Genomic DNA, 14,538 nt, shown 5'->3' with positions numbered 1-14,538 from the left:
ATATTTAAAATTAAGGAACTAGGAATATAGCCAGTTCATGCTCATAGATAATCAGCTAGGTGAAGACTGTTTGTATTTAACTCCTTAATCTACTAGTGCATACTGTTTCTAGTACTTGTAGATACTGCAATCAGTGTGGTTAAAGGGGCTAGTAGCCTATTGTGTCCCTCACATCTGATGTTACTTTGTTTGTTTTTTGTTACTGTTCCATTACTTTAATTTTTTTTTAAAGAATTTAATAAATATAATTTTATGACAATTTTGAATTAGTGCATTTCTGTTCACTCCTTTATGGATGTTGTAGTGTAACAGACGGAATAATATAAATTAATTTTTAACAGTCTAGGTATGATAATGGCTTCTCTCTGTGTAGTATTTTTGATGTTTAAAGGGGTTGTCCACTACTTGGATAACCCCTTCTCCTTCCTCACATTTGGTCCTGTTAAAATAAAAACAATTATGCAAACCTCCATTCTGAAAATGAAAAAAGCTTCTCCCCTGTGTGACTTATTTGATGTTTATTAAGAGTTGATTTCCAAGTAAAACATTTCCCACATTAATAATATAAAAAAGGCTTCTACCCTGTGTGACTTCTCTGGTAACTAAGAGGAGATGATTTCTTCATAAAACATTTTCCACATTCTGAACAGGAAAAATGCTTCCCCCCATGTGGGTTCTCTGATGTATATTAAGATGCGCTTTGTGGTTAAAACATTTTCCACATTCTGAACATGAAAATGGCTTTTCCCTTGTGTGAGTTCTTTGATGTGTAACAAGAGTAGACTGGTGTGTAAAACATTTTCCACAGTCTGAACATGAAAATGGCTTCTCTCCTGTGTGAGTTCTTTGATGACTGGTAAGACTTGATTTCTTTATAAAAAATTTGCCACAGTCTAAACATGAAAAGGGCTTCTCCCCAGTGTGAGTTCTCTGGTGTGAAACAAGAGTTGATTTTTCTGTAAAACATTTCCCACATACTAAACATGAAAAGGGCTTCTTCCCTGTGTGGGTTCTTTGGTGGCTGTCAAGATGCTGTTTCCGGCTAAAACATTTGCCACATTCTGAACACGAAAATGGCTTAATCTTTGTGTGGGTTCTCTGGTGTCTATCAAGATCCTGTTTCCAGTTAAAACATTTCCCACATTCTGAACATGAAAAAGGCTTCTCCCTTGTGTGGGTTCTCTGGTGGCTATCAAGATGCTGTTTCCGGTTAAAACATTTACCACATTCTGAACATGAAAAAGGCTTCTCCCCTGTGTGGGTTCTCTGGTGGTAATCAAGATGCTGTTTCCGGTTAAAACATTTCCCACATTCTGAACATGAAAACGGCTTCTCCCCTGTGTGAGTTCTCTGGTGCTTAACAAAATATGATTTCAGGTTAAAACATTTTCCACACTTGGAACAAGAAAACCTATTCTCTGATATCTGAATTGTTTGATGTTCAAGAAAAGACTTTTCAAGGGGAAAACTATTTCCATATTCTGAACATGAAAAGGGTTTTTCTGATTTAGGAGCAGTTCGTTTTTTAATACTTATTTTGTCACTTTGATTTTCCTCAGTAGTTGGTAATGAATCAGAAGACAGGACCTGTTTCAAGGAATCAGATGATTGATCTTTGCTGTGAAGGGATGATGGTATATCTGGAGTAATAGGATTCACTTCAATTGTATCCTGCGGGATCTCAAGGTCATCTGTTTTAAAAATTGAAGATGTCAGCTGTCCCTCTGATCTCCTGGTACAGTCATCTTCTAAGAGTAAAAACAATTATTTTTTAAGAAAATATCCTCAAAATTTATATTTATTAACATTTCTACTTAAACTGTCTGTAAAACTGACAATGTCAAAAGACTGACTGGCACATCCAAACAGAAAACAGGTGTGATCAGGTGCTTACTAAGAGTAGCCATTTCCATACCTAACCAACAAATAAAGTAGCCCTCTAACACTATAGCATGGAAACGTGAAATATATGAAATGTTAATTGCATTACTGCTCTAGAAAATTAGAAAAATTGAGAATACTGAGTGCATAACTTGTCCAGTATATGTGTACTCAGCATCCACGAAAAGGCAATTCTCATTGCCAAGAACCTGCCTGTGTGAATCCTCTCTTGGGCTAAAGCCTACATTTATATGGGAAGGATCCTGCTATAAGTAAAAACACCTGAGGCTGACAGTTGGAGCGCTTAATCAGAGATCCTAAGTATACTAATATCAAAATACTGACAGGCACATCCAAACAGAATTCCAGCACAAATCATACAAAAAAACCTCCCCAACAAACAACTTGTGTGAGGGGAGAGCAGCCTCAACACATTAAACTGAAGTTGCACTCATTTATGGTGGACTATCGTGGAGCTACTGACCAGAAAAATAGAGAAAGTATTAGTGCTCTCCATTTCAGTAGAGGTTGTGCAGTTATCTGAATTCCTTTTCCTTCCTATTGAAAACATAATATAATTTATGACGTGGAGTGATTACATGAAGCCAACACATCTCCTGCAGGTGTGAAATAAATGTTTATTACAGCCATCAGCCACGCACAGCTAAGAGATATCCAGTAATGTTCAAAATTACACTCAAAATTACACGCAAAAATGCACTCAAACAAGCAACACTGGCATTCAAATCAGCTCTAACCTCTGCTAAACAGGCCTACTTCACAACCCTCGTATCTTCCTTATCCCACAACCCCAAACAGTTGTTCAACACTTTTAACTCCCTCCTCCGCCCACCACTGCCCCCTCGGAGTTCCCTAATAGTTGCTGAGGACTTTGCCACACACTTCAAAAATAAGGTAGACCATCAAGGCAAGTCTTTGTTGTCCAACCACCACAACTCCTTTGTATGAGAGACCAATGCCCAAGCCACATAACTTCACTCTCCAAAATCTCTGAAGGGGAGCTTGCTCATCTTCTCGCCAAATCGCACCTCACCACTTGTGCACTTGACCCTATCTCCTCCCCAACCTCACCACCACAGTAATCCCATAACTAACCCATCTCTTCAACCTATCACTAACTTCAGGTATCTTTGCTCCCATTTGCTTCCAAACTCCTTGAGCAGCACGTCCATGCTGAACTTTCCTCTCACTTTGCATCTAACTCTCTCTTCGACAACCTACAATCTGGCTTCCGTCCCCACCATTCCACTGAGACTGCCCTGACCAAAATTACTAACGACTTACTTACAAAGCTAACAGACAATTCTCTATATTCCTCCTCCTAGACCTGTCCTCTGCATTTGACACAGTTGACCACTGCCTCGTACTACAGATCCTCTCTTCCTTTGGGGTCAAAGACATTGCTCTATCTTGGATCTCCTCATACCTTGCCAACCGCACATTTAGCTTTTCCTACTCACATACTACCTCTTCATCTCGCCCCCTCTCTGTTGGAGTCCCCCAAGGCTCGGTCCTAGGACCCTTACGCTTCTCAATCTATACACTCGGCCTGGGACAACTCATAAGGTCCTATGGCTTCCAGTACCATCTATATGCCGATGACACTCAGATCTACCTCTCTGGCCCAGATGTCACCTCTCTGCTCTCCAGAATCCCAGAGTGTCTATCAGCCATATCCTCCTTCTTCTCCTCTCGCTTCCTCAAGCTCAATGTGGACAAATCTGAACTCATTATCCTTCCTCCATCACGCATATCTTCCCTACCTGATCTATCTATCAAAATAAATGAAATCACACTTTCCCCTGTCCCCAAAATCCGCTGCCTCGGAGTAACCCTTGACTCTGCCCTGTCCTTCAAACCGCACATCCAAGCTCTCGCCACCTCCTGTCGCCTCCAGCTCAAAAATATTTCCAGAATCCGTCCTTTCCTCAACCCACACTCTACCAAAATGCTCGTGCATGCCCTAATCATCTCCCGCCTTGACTACTGCAACATACTCCTCTGTCGCCTAGCTTCTAACACTCTCGCACCCCTCCAGTCCATCCTTAACTCTGCTGCCTGACTAATTAATCTCTCTCCTCGCTACACTCCTGCTTCCCCTCTTTGCAAATCCTTTCACTGGCTCCCAATTTCCCAGCGTATCCAGTTTAAATTACTAACACTGACCTACAAAGCCATAACCTTTCTCCTCCATATATTTCCACACTAATCTCTCAATATCTTCCCTCACGTAATCTCCGGTCCTCCCAAGATCTCCTCCTCTCCTCTACGCTTATTCGCTCCTCACCCAATCGCCTCCAAGACTTGTCCCGAATATCACCCATCCTCTGGAATTCAGTGCCCCAACACGTCCGGTTATCCACTACTTTTGGATCTTTCAAAAGAAACCTGAAAACCTACCTCTTCAAAGAAGCTTACAGCCTGTAAAGACCACACGGCCACCTCAACACCATTGGAGCTACTGCAACCCTCGACCTACTGTCTCCTTCCCCATAATCCTGTAGAATGTAAGCCCGCAAGGGCAGGGTCCTCTTCCCTCTGTACCAGTCTGTCATTGTTAGTTTTGTTTACTGTAAGTGATATTTGTATTTTGATGTAACCCCTTCTCATGTAAAGCACCATGGAATTAATGGTGCTATATAAAATAATAATAATAATAATAATAATAGCAGTCCAATATGACTAACCAGATTAATCACTGTTTTTGGTATAAATTATATTACCACATGTCAAACAATTTACCAGTTGGTGCAGTAGATTCTAAGAAAACCAGCAGACTCTGCATTCACAATCTGCAGGTTTTTGAGTCTGTTTATTAGAATAATTAAAGGGAACCTGTCACCCCAAAAATCGAAGGTGAGCTAAGCCCACCGGCATCAGGGGCTTATCTACAGCATTCTGGAATGCAGTAGGTAAGTCCCCAATGTATCCTTAAAGATGAGAAAAAGAGGTTAGTTTATACTCACTCAGGGGCGGTCCCGCTGCGGTCCGGTCCGATGGGCGTCAAGGTCCGGTCCAGAGCCTCCCATCTTCTTACGATGATGTCCTCTTCTTGTCTTCACACTGTGTCTCCGGCCCAGGCGTACTTTGTCTGCCCTGTTGAGGGCAGAGCAAAGTACTGCAGTGCGCAGGTGCAGGGAAAGGTCAGAGAGGTCCAGTGCCTGCGCACTGCAGTACTTTGCTCTGCCCTCAACAGGACAGGAAAAGTACGCCGGAGCCAAGACAAGAAGAGGACGTCATCCTATGAAGATGGGAGGCCCCGGACCGGACGACGACGCCCATCGGATCAGACCGCCCCTGGGTGAGTATAATCTAACCTCTTTTTCTTATCTTTCAGGAGACATCGGGGGCTTATCTACAGCATTACAGAATGCTGTAGATAAGCCCCTCATGCCGGTGGGCGTAGCTCACCTTCGATTTTGGGGGTGATAGGTTCCCTTTAATTTAAAGGGGGAGTGTTCAATATAATAGCAGTGTGGAGTTCAATTAGTGAGGTCAATCATTCTTTGAAGAAACAGATGTGAATCAGGTGGCCGTTATTTAAGGGTGAAGCCAGGACATGTTGCACATGCATTTCTCCTTGAAAGCCTTAGAAATATGGGTCGTTCGAGACATTGTTCAGAAGAACAGAGTACTTTGATTAAAAAGTTGATTGGAGAGGGTAAAACTTATAAAGAAGTGCAGACAATGATAGGCTACTCAGCTAAAATGACCTCCAATGCTTTAAAATGGAAAGCTAAACCTGAGAGACCTGGAAGAAAATGGCAGACTACCATTCAGATGGATGGAAGAATAGCCAGAATGGCAAAGGCTCAGCCAAAGATTAAAGACAGTCTCAAGTTACCTGTGAGTACTGTGACAGTTAGGGTACCGTCACACAGTGCCATTTAAATCGCTACGACGGCACGATTCGTGACGTTGCAGCGTCGTATGATTATCGCTCCAGTGTCGTAGACTGCGGTCACACTTTGCAATCACGGCGCTGGAGCGATGCCGAAGTCCCCAGGTAACCAGGGTAAACATTGGGTTACTAAGCGCAGGGCCGCGCTTAGTAACCCGATGTTTACCCTGGTTACCAGCGTAAACGTAAAAAAAACAAACACTACATACTTACATTCCGGTGTCTGTCCCCCGGCGCTGTGCTTCTCTGCACTGTGTAAGCACCAGAGCCGGAAAGCAGAGCGGTGACGTCACCGCTGTGCTCGCTTTCCGGCCGGCAGGCGCTCACAGTGCAGAGAAGCTGAGACGCCGGGGACAGACACCGGAATATGAGTATGTACTGTTTGGGTTTTTTTACGTTTACGCTGGTAACCAGGGTAAACATCGGGTTACTAAGCGCGGCCCTGCGCTTAGTTACCCGATGTTTACCCTGGTTACAAGCGAACACATCGCTGGATCGGTGTCACACACAACGATCCAGCGATGTCAGCGTGTGATCAAGCGACGAAAGAAAATTCCAAACGATCTGCTACGATGTACGATTCTCAGCAGGATCCCTGATCGCAGTAGCGTGTCAGACACAGCGATATCGTATGGATATCGCTGCAACGTCACGGATCGTACCGTCGTAGCGATCAAAGTGCCACTGTGTGACGGTACCCTTAGATACACTTGTGTCAAGCTAATCTCTTAGCAAGAAGTCCCCGCAAACAAACGTAATAAAGTGGATACAATTTGCCAAAGATCACATCAACTGGCCTAAAGAGAAATGGAGAAACATTTTGTGAACTGATGAAAGTAAAATTGTTCTTTTTGGGTCCAAAGGCCACAGAAAGTTCATCAGACGACCCTCAAACTCTGCATTCAAGCCACAGTGCACTCTGGAGACAGTGAAGCATGGTGGTGCAAGCATTTTGATATGGGCATGTTTCTCTTACTATGGTGCCGGACCTATTTACCACATACCAGGTATCATTGACCAGTTTGAATATATTAAAATTGGCGTTTCAACAAGACAACGACCCTAAGCACACAAGTAAACAAGCAAAATCTTGGTTCCAGTCCAACAATATAGAGGCTATGGAGTGGCCAGTCCAATCTTTGGATATTAATCCAATAGAACACTTGTCGGGCGACATTAAAAATGCCGTTTCTGAGGCAAAACCAACAAATGCCAAAAAATTGTGGGATGTAGTCCAAGCATCCTGGGGTGGAATAACAGGTGACCGGGGCCAAAAGTTGGGTGACTCTGTGCAACATAGTTGTGAAGCACTTCTAAAACACTGTGGGTAACAACTAAATATTAGGTCAGTGATTCACAGGAATGCTAAATCCACAAATAAATACACATTGTGAGTTTGTAAAGACCAATGCAGACACTGCTGTTTATTAGAACAGCACAATGTTCATTATTTGTTATTTTCTGTAAAGTAGTAAAAGATTATCTACATTTCTCTTCATGTTTTGAATTAGAAAACAGTGTACATTGTTCCCAATGCTGGAAATAAAAACTAGGAGAAAGATTGTGTGATTAACTCATGTTTGTGAACACACTGCTATTATTTTGAATGCTACTTTATCATGGCACAAGTGTTATGTTATTTGTATACTTTATCACAATCTTGTTTAACCCCTTCGAGTCGCGGCCCTTTTTCGTTTTTGCGGTTTCGTTTTTCACTCCCCTCCTTCCCAGAGCCATAACTTTTTTATTTTTCCATCAATATGGCCATGAGAGGGCTTATTTTTTGCGGGACGAGTTGTACTTTTGAACGACACCATTGGTTTTACCATGTCTTTTACTAGAAAACGGGAAAAAAATTCCAAGTGCGGTGAAATTGCAAAAAAAGTGCAATCCCACACTTGTTTTTTGTTTGGGTTTTTGCTAGGTTCACTAAATGCTAAAACTGACCTGCCATTGTGATTCGCTAGGTCATTACAAGTTCATAGACACCTAACATGTCTAGGTTATTTTTTATCCAAGTGGTGAAAAAAAAATCAAAACTTTGCTTAAAAAAAAAAAAAAAGTGCCATTTTCCGATACCCGAAGCGTCTCCATTTTTCGTGATCTGGGGTCGGGTGAGGGCTTACTTTTTGCGTGCCGAGCTGACGTTTTTAATAATATCACTTTTGTGCAGGTACGTTCTTTTGATTGCCCGTTATTGCATTTTAATGCAATGTCGCGGCGACCAAAAAAACGTTATTCTGGCGTTTTGAATTTTTTTCTCGCTACTCTGTTTAGCGATCAGGTTAATGCTTTTTTTTTATTGATAGATCGGGCGATTCTGAACACGGCGATACCAAATACGTGTAGGTTTGATTTTTTTTTATTGTTTTATTTAGGATGGGGCAAAAGGGGGGTGATTTAAACTTTTATGTTTTTTTAAATTTTTTTCATATTTTTTAAAACATTTTTTTTTACCTGTGCCATGCTTCAATAGCCTCCATGGGAGGCTAGAAGCTGGCACAACTCGATTGGCTCTGCTACATAGCAGCGATCATCAGATCGCTGCTATGTAGCTGAAATGCAGGTGTGCTGTGAGCGCCGACCACAGGGGGGCGCTCACAGCAGGCCGGCATCAGTAACCATAGAGGTCTCAAGGACCTCTATGGTTACTGTCCTGACACATCGCCGACCCCCGATCATGTGACAGGGGTCGGCGATGACGTCATTTCCGGCCGCCCGGCCAGAAGCTTTGGTTAAATGCCGCTGTCTGCGTTTGACAGTGGCAAATAGCGGCGGGTGAATAGCGATTTCACCCGCCGCTATTGCGCGCACATGTCAGCTGTACAAAACAGCTGACATGTCGCGACTTTGATGTGGGCTCAGCGCCGGAGCCAACATCAAAGGGGGAGACACGGCATGCGCAGTACATGTACGGCGCATGTCGTGAAAGGGTTAAAGTTAGTTGGTTTCAAAAGAAATTGAAAAGTCAGCATAAAGGGAAACTCTGTTCCTATCCTACAGAAATTCACACTTGGCCTCACTGCAAATTTAATGTTGTTGAACAGAAAAGCGAAGTTTGGCCAGAAAGACTGGACCTGGTCTCGTAGGAACCAAATGACCACATTCAGCAGGGAGAGAAGGGAGATTCATCCAATAAGATATCGGTTCTAGGAAGCCAACAGCATCATTACCCTCCACTTTCTCTTACAGGCCCATCATAATATTTTTCTTCAAGTGATTTTCTAACTTGTCAGCACATTCTGCATATGCTGTTGACTTTAAAGCTTTACAGATCTGTGCAGGTAACGGCCAGCATCTTCTAATTTAGCTAGGTGAATCTTCCAGCTGTATAGAAAAGGGCTTTCAATGCCCAAAGTAATTTAAACAGTTTTTGATGGAGGAGAATGTTGTGGTCTAGAGGCAAAATGGTGATCACACACACGATAGTCATACGACCGGACTACACCACCGATATAGCAACCACAGCCGGTGACTATGAAGAATCTGTGACGTCGCTGCATTTTGTGGTTACAACTCACCTGTGTAGTCAAATGTAGGAATCTCCTCTTTACACCCCTCATCACCCCTCACATATGTCTCTGTAGTATTAATATGGGCCAGATCTTCACCCTGAAACAAATATTGTAATAGTCACAGACAGATGGAGAAGTCACATCTATGATCAGCTCTAATCCTGCCATTTCCACCGTTCTCATTACACAAGTATAAAACATATAATACTGTGGATAAACAAGACTGAGCACAAGACCTTCACAGCCGTCTACACATCATAGGGGAGATCTCATGACTAGTGATGAGCGAATATACTCGTTGCTCGGGTTTTCCCGAGCGAGCTCTGGTGGTCTCCGAGTATTTGTTAGTGTTCGGAGATTTAGTTTTACTTGCCACAGCTAGAGGATTTGCGACTACTAGACAGCTTGATTACATGTGGGGATTCCCTAGCAACCAGGCAACCCCCACATGTACTTAGGCTGGCTAGTAGCTGCAAATAAAGCAGCTAAATCAACAAAAACTAAATCTCCGAACACTAACAAATACTCGGGAGATCACCCAAGCGTGTTTGGGAAAACCCGAGCAACGAGTACACTCGTTCATCACTACTCATGACACCTTCTCTCCATCTACCTGATGATCCAGGGGAACACTGTAATCTTCTTGTTTACAGTCCTGTGAAAGAAGAGGATGGGGACATCTCTCTGGTGTTGTCCTTTTACTGGATAGATCTGGAGGAAACATATACAGGGACTGAATACATTCTTTACATACAGATAATTATAGGCCATGTGTATTTAGTCCTGTCTATTACCTGGTGATGTGAGGGGCTGCGGAACCTCCATCATGACGTCCTTGTACAGATCTTTGTGTTTTTCTAAATACTCCCACTCCTCCATGGAGAAATAGACGGCGACATCCTGACACCTTATAGGAACCTGACACATAGAATGATAACGTCATCCCTGCAATACATTCACAGCGTTACTGTATAATGTCCCAGCAGTGTCACCTCTCCAGTCAGCAGCTCAATCATCTTGTAGGTGAGTTTGAGGATCTTCTGGACGTTAATATCCTCATGGATCAGGGGGTGAGGTGGAGGCTTCGTGATTGGGCTTCCCCATCCCTCAGGCACAGGGTCCTGACAGCGCTCACTAGAGGTCTTCTTCACTACTGTGTAATCCTGGTTATGGAGAGACACATTAATAAATCTCACTACAGACATTTCCAGAGTCCTCACCTCTCCAGTTCTGTCCATCTGTTATTGCCATAGATAAGAATGATGTAATGTGACGTCATCAGAATCTCTCACCTCTCCAGTAAGCCGGAAGAGGATCTCTAGGGTGAGCTGTAATATCCTCTCCGCCATCTTGTCTCTGTCCATATCTATCCTTGGTGGGCAATTCAGAAAAATTATCTTGTATAGAAGATCTTTACTGAGAGGATCCGATATTGTAGGGACCTGAATGAGAGGATGAGCCGATGTAACATCATAAAAATCCTGTGTAATAATAATACAATTATTATTGGAAACATATGAGGAGATAGAAAGTGTATATATTATATTCTCTAGTTTTGTATGGACTGGAACATAAGTTGAATTGCTGACTAAGACATCTCCTCCAGGCTCCAAGTCACTGGCTATGTTGCTCACTGCTTCAGCAACTGATTGGCTGTACCAATCACAAGCTCGTTAGGATTGACCAAGAAATACAGAGACCAGCGGGGACCCAAGCAGGTATTTTTATTATTTTACAACACTCTGTTTTTATTTTTTATTAATTAATTTATTTCTTATTTATTTTATTATTTTACAGTATTTAGTTTTCTTCTTTACATCTACTAATAAAACCTATATATTTAGGCCACAGACAACAAGCAGTCTCTTCCTCGGAGTCGGCAGCTGAATACGTTCCTCATAGACTCATCTTCCATAACGTTAATTCTCGTCTCATTTACCGACACTGGAATCGGCATTAGCAATACTGCAGGAGATATTCATTACACGGGACAGGAGAAATAACTACTTCATGATGAGGACGACATCTTCATCTTCTACTACGGCTCTAAAAACATATTTGGCCAGAGTCCGTCACTGACGCCATCACCACCAACTGTCTATATGAACTCTTTTGGGCACCAGAACATAGATGTACACTGCAGGGATGGCACAGGTGCGGCTGAGATATGTCAGCACTGTTTGAATACTATATTGTGTGAATAGCATACATACTGCATAAGGGGTTTTAAAAAGGTATGCCATAGGAAGCTGGAATTCTCAGCACTGTGCGGCATTTGTACAAGAAGACTGCCATCTGCCATTCAGGCAGGACCCTGAGGAATCAATGGAAAGAGGGAGAATTTCAGCAAGGAAGAATCTAGATGGTACCTTGAAGATGCAGTTTCTTGGTATGAAAGGTCAGTACAAAAAAAGGGAACAAATATATCAGCAAGTAAAGAATGGTCAAGCAAAGAAAGGTGGCAGGGAAAAAATTGAGGCTGAGGTATCAGGCCGTGGTAAAGTGCTTGAGGTAGCGGGCTGTAGCATGCCGGGAAGCAGAACCCAGGCGGCACCAGATGAGCCCCAGAATCCAGGCTATGCCAGACAAAGCCCGAGAACCAGACCTGCACCAGTCAAGACCTGGAGTACAGACTACTCCAGACAACAGCCAACAGCCAGCCCTCACTACTTCAGGTACGAGAGACGTCGGCGTTGGTCACGCACCGAAGATCCGAGAAGAGATTCTGCTCGGGAGTATATGCCTGCAGTGAAGTGCAGGAGGTGCAAATGAGCTGGGCTGTTGCTTCCCGTACGGTACAGGAGTTGGTCTGGGATAGCACAACAGTCAGGACAGGGGCCGGTTGAAGTGAAAGCAGTTCAGCTTTAATAGATTTTGTCAGGAGGACATGTGGCCTAGCGGGACGAACCAGAGACCTCCCCTATGGCCTGTGTTCACAGAAGAGGTAGTGTTGAGGCCTACCATCACCGTTGTCAGTAGCTAAAGTAGCATATGATTAGAAGCTGCTATTACAGTGAGAGTGAGCAGGAGAATTCATTGTATATCTGATACTGTATATTTCACCTTGTAATCACCATGTTTTGTATTATTCACTGTTGCTATAGTTATCACAGTTCCCCACCATTATCAGGGAAATAAATACTGATATTGTTTGCGTGTTCTATCTGGTCACTCAATACAGGGACATCATGGGGCCATTACACTGTGTGGGGAATGGCGGAACTGTTGGAGCATTATACTGTGTGTGGGTTATGGTGGTACTGTGGTAACATTATACTGTGTGGGGGGGATGGCGGTACTGTGGGAACATTACACCGCATTCCAAATTATTATGCAAATTGGATTTAATTGTCAAAGATTTAATTGTTGTTTTTTTCCAATAAACTCATGGATAGTATTGTGTCTCAGGGCTCAATGGATAACTGAAATCAATCTTAAACACATGTGATAGTTAGTTTTCCAGGTGATTCTAATTAAAGTAAAACTACTTAAAAATGATGTCCCACATTATTAAGCAGGCAACAGGTTTCAAGTAACATGGGAAAGAAAAAGGATCTCTCTGCTGCCGAAAAGCATCAAATAGTGCAATGCCTTGGTCAAGGGATAAAAACATTAGATATTTCCCGAAAACTTAAGCATGATCATCGTACTGTTAAGAGATTTGTGGCTGAATCTGAGCACAGACGTGTTCGTGCTGATAAAGGCATAATGAGGAAGGTTTCTGCCAGGCAAGTTCATCGGATTAACAGTGCAGCTGCTAAAAAGCCATTACAAACCAGCAAACATATTTGAAGCTGCTGGTGCCTCTGGAGTCCCTCGAACCTCATGATGTAAGATCCTTCAAAGGCTTGCTGTGGTTCATAAACCTACTATTCAGCCACCCCTAAACAATGTTCACAAGCAGAAACGGTTGCAGTGGGCCCAGACATACATGAAGACTGATTTTCAAACAGTCTTGTTTACTGATGAGTGTCGAGCAACCCTGGATGGTCCAAATGGATGGAGTAATGGATGGTTGGTGGATGGCCACCATGTCCCAACAAGGCTGCCAGCAAGGAGGTGAGAGAGTCATATTTTGGGCCAGAATCATGGGGAAACAGATGGTAGGGCCGTTTAAGGTTCCTGAAGGTGTAAAAATGACCTCTGCAATGTATATGTAGTTTCTGACTGACAACTTTCTTCCATGGTATAAAAAGCAGAAACGTGCCTTCAGGAGCAAAATCATCTTCATGCATGACAATGCACCATCTCATGCTGCAAAGAATATCTCTGAGTCATTGGCTGCTATGGGCATAAAAGGAGATAATCTCATGGTGTGGCCACCATCTTCCCCTGACCTCAGCCCTATACAGAACCTTTGGAGCAGGGGCGTAACTACCGAGGTCGCAGGGGTCACAGCTGCGACGGGGCCGGAGTGCTTAGGGGCCGTGCAGTTAAAGTAGCGTAGCTCCGGGTGGGCCCCTCAGCTTCCCCCGTAGCTCCGCTACTGTACCATGAAAGATAGTATATGCCACAATCGCTGATCGCGCGATCCATCGCATGTGCCACTGCCAGTCCAGAACAGTAGTAATAAAAGCGACAGGACATGTGATTCTCTCGCAGCCAATAGCTGCCCGCCTTAGTAGCACTCTCCTCTATGACACATCACTAAAACATGAGGCCGGTTGGCAGTGAGCTTGTGCTGGTTGTACTCACACTTTTTCCCGCTGCTTCGGAGTCTCCAGAACTGCGGCCGTTGCCCTCCTTCCCCGCGCCTCTGTGCTGTGTTCGGGGCTGAGCTCTACTGTCTGCCCGGCATGGAGCTGAGGGAGGCAGTGCCCAGCAGGAAGGCTCAGCTGCTGCGCGGTGGAAGCTGAGTGCTGGTGTGCTGCCCACATGTATCCTGTGCACTAACGGCTTTTCCAACCTCAGACCCTCAGAGCCTTTTCTTACCCCATACCTGCTGGGGCCGGACAAGAACCTCAGAGAGGCAGGTGGGTGCTGGCTCATCATCCCCCTGGTATCGTGATGTAGACCCTGGAGACCTGTGCATAGAGGGGCCCCATGTGTGAGGTGGTGGGGCAGAGCTGGGCCCCCTGTGTGTTGTACTGTGTCGTGGCAGTGTAGTACTGTGTGTGTGTGTGGCAGTGTTATACTGTGTGTATGTGTGTGTGGCAGTGTTGTACTGTGTGTGTGTGGCAGTGTTATACTGTGTGTATGTGTGTGTGGCAGTGTTATACT

The 14,538-nt window shown here is 43.9% G+C and overlaps 1 protein-coding gene across 1 annotated transcript; it reads right to left on the bottom strand.

Moving 5' to 3' along the window:
* Positions 1-454: 454 nt before the first annotated feature.
* LOC143766364 (uncharacterized) lies at positions 455-10,756 on the bottom strand. The gene is made up of 6 exons (XM_077254005.1): positions 10,611-10,756; positions 10,311-10,481; positions 10,113-10,236; positions 9,932-10,029; positions 9,325-9,415; positions 455-1,748 (listed from the first exon to the last, which is right to left on the bottom strand). Exons 1-6 carry the CDS (start codon positions 10,680-10,682, stop codon positions 622-624), a joined length of 1,683 nt encoding a protein of 560 aa, XP_077110120.1. The 5' UTR covers positions 10,683-10,756; the 3' UTR covers positions 455-621.
* Between the last annotated feature and the right edge of the window lie 3,782 nt (positions 10,757-14,538).

The sequence above is a fragment of the Ranitomeya variabilis genome, chromosome 4 (assembly GCF_051348905.1).
Source record: "Ranitomeya variabilis isolate aRanVar5 chromosome 4, aRanVar5.hap1, whole genome shotgun sequence".
In the NCBI taxonomy this organism is placed as follows: domain Eukaryota; kingdom Metazoa; phylum Chordata; class Amphibia; order Anura; family Dendrobatidae; genus Ranitomeya; species Ranitomeya variabilis.
The sequence above is the reverse complement of the archived record's forward strand: the minus strand, read 5'-3'. Positions and strand labels throughout refer to the sequence as shown.

Excerpts from the sequence above, each read along its gene's own strand:
- LOC143766364 (XM_077254005.1), bottom strand. The coding sequence starts at position 10,682 with ATGGACAGAGACAAGATGGCGGAGAGGATATTACAGCTCACCCTAGAG. Across the intron at positions 10,237-10,310 it reads TTGAGCTGCTGACTGGAGAG|GTTCCTATAAGGTGTCAGGA; the intron begins GTGACACTGCTG and ends TCTATGTGTCAG. Across the intron at positions 9,416-9,931 it reads GTGTTCCCCTGGATCATCAG|GGTGAAGATCTGGCCCATAT; the intron begins GTAGATGGAGAG and ends TATTTGTTTCAG.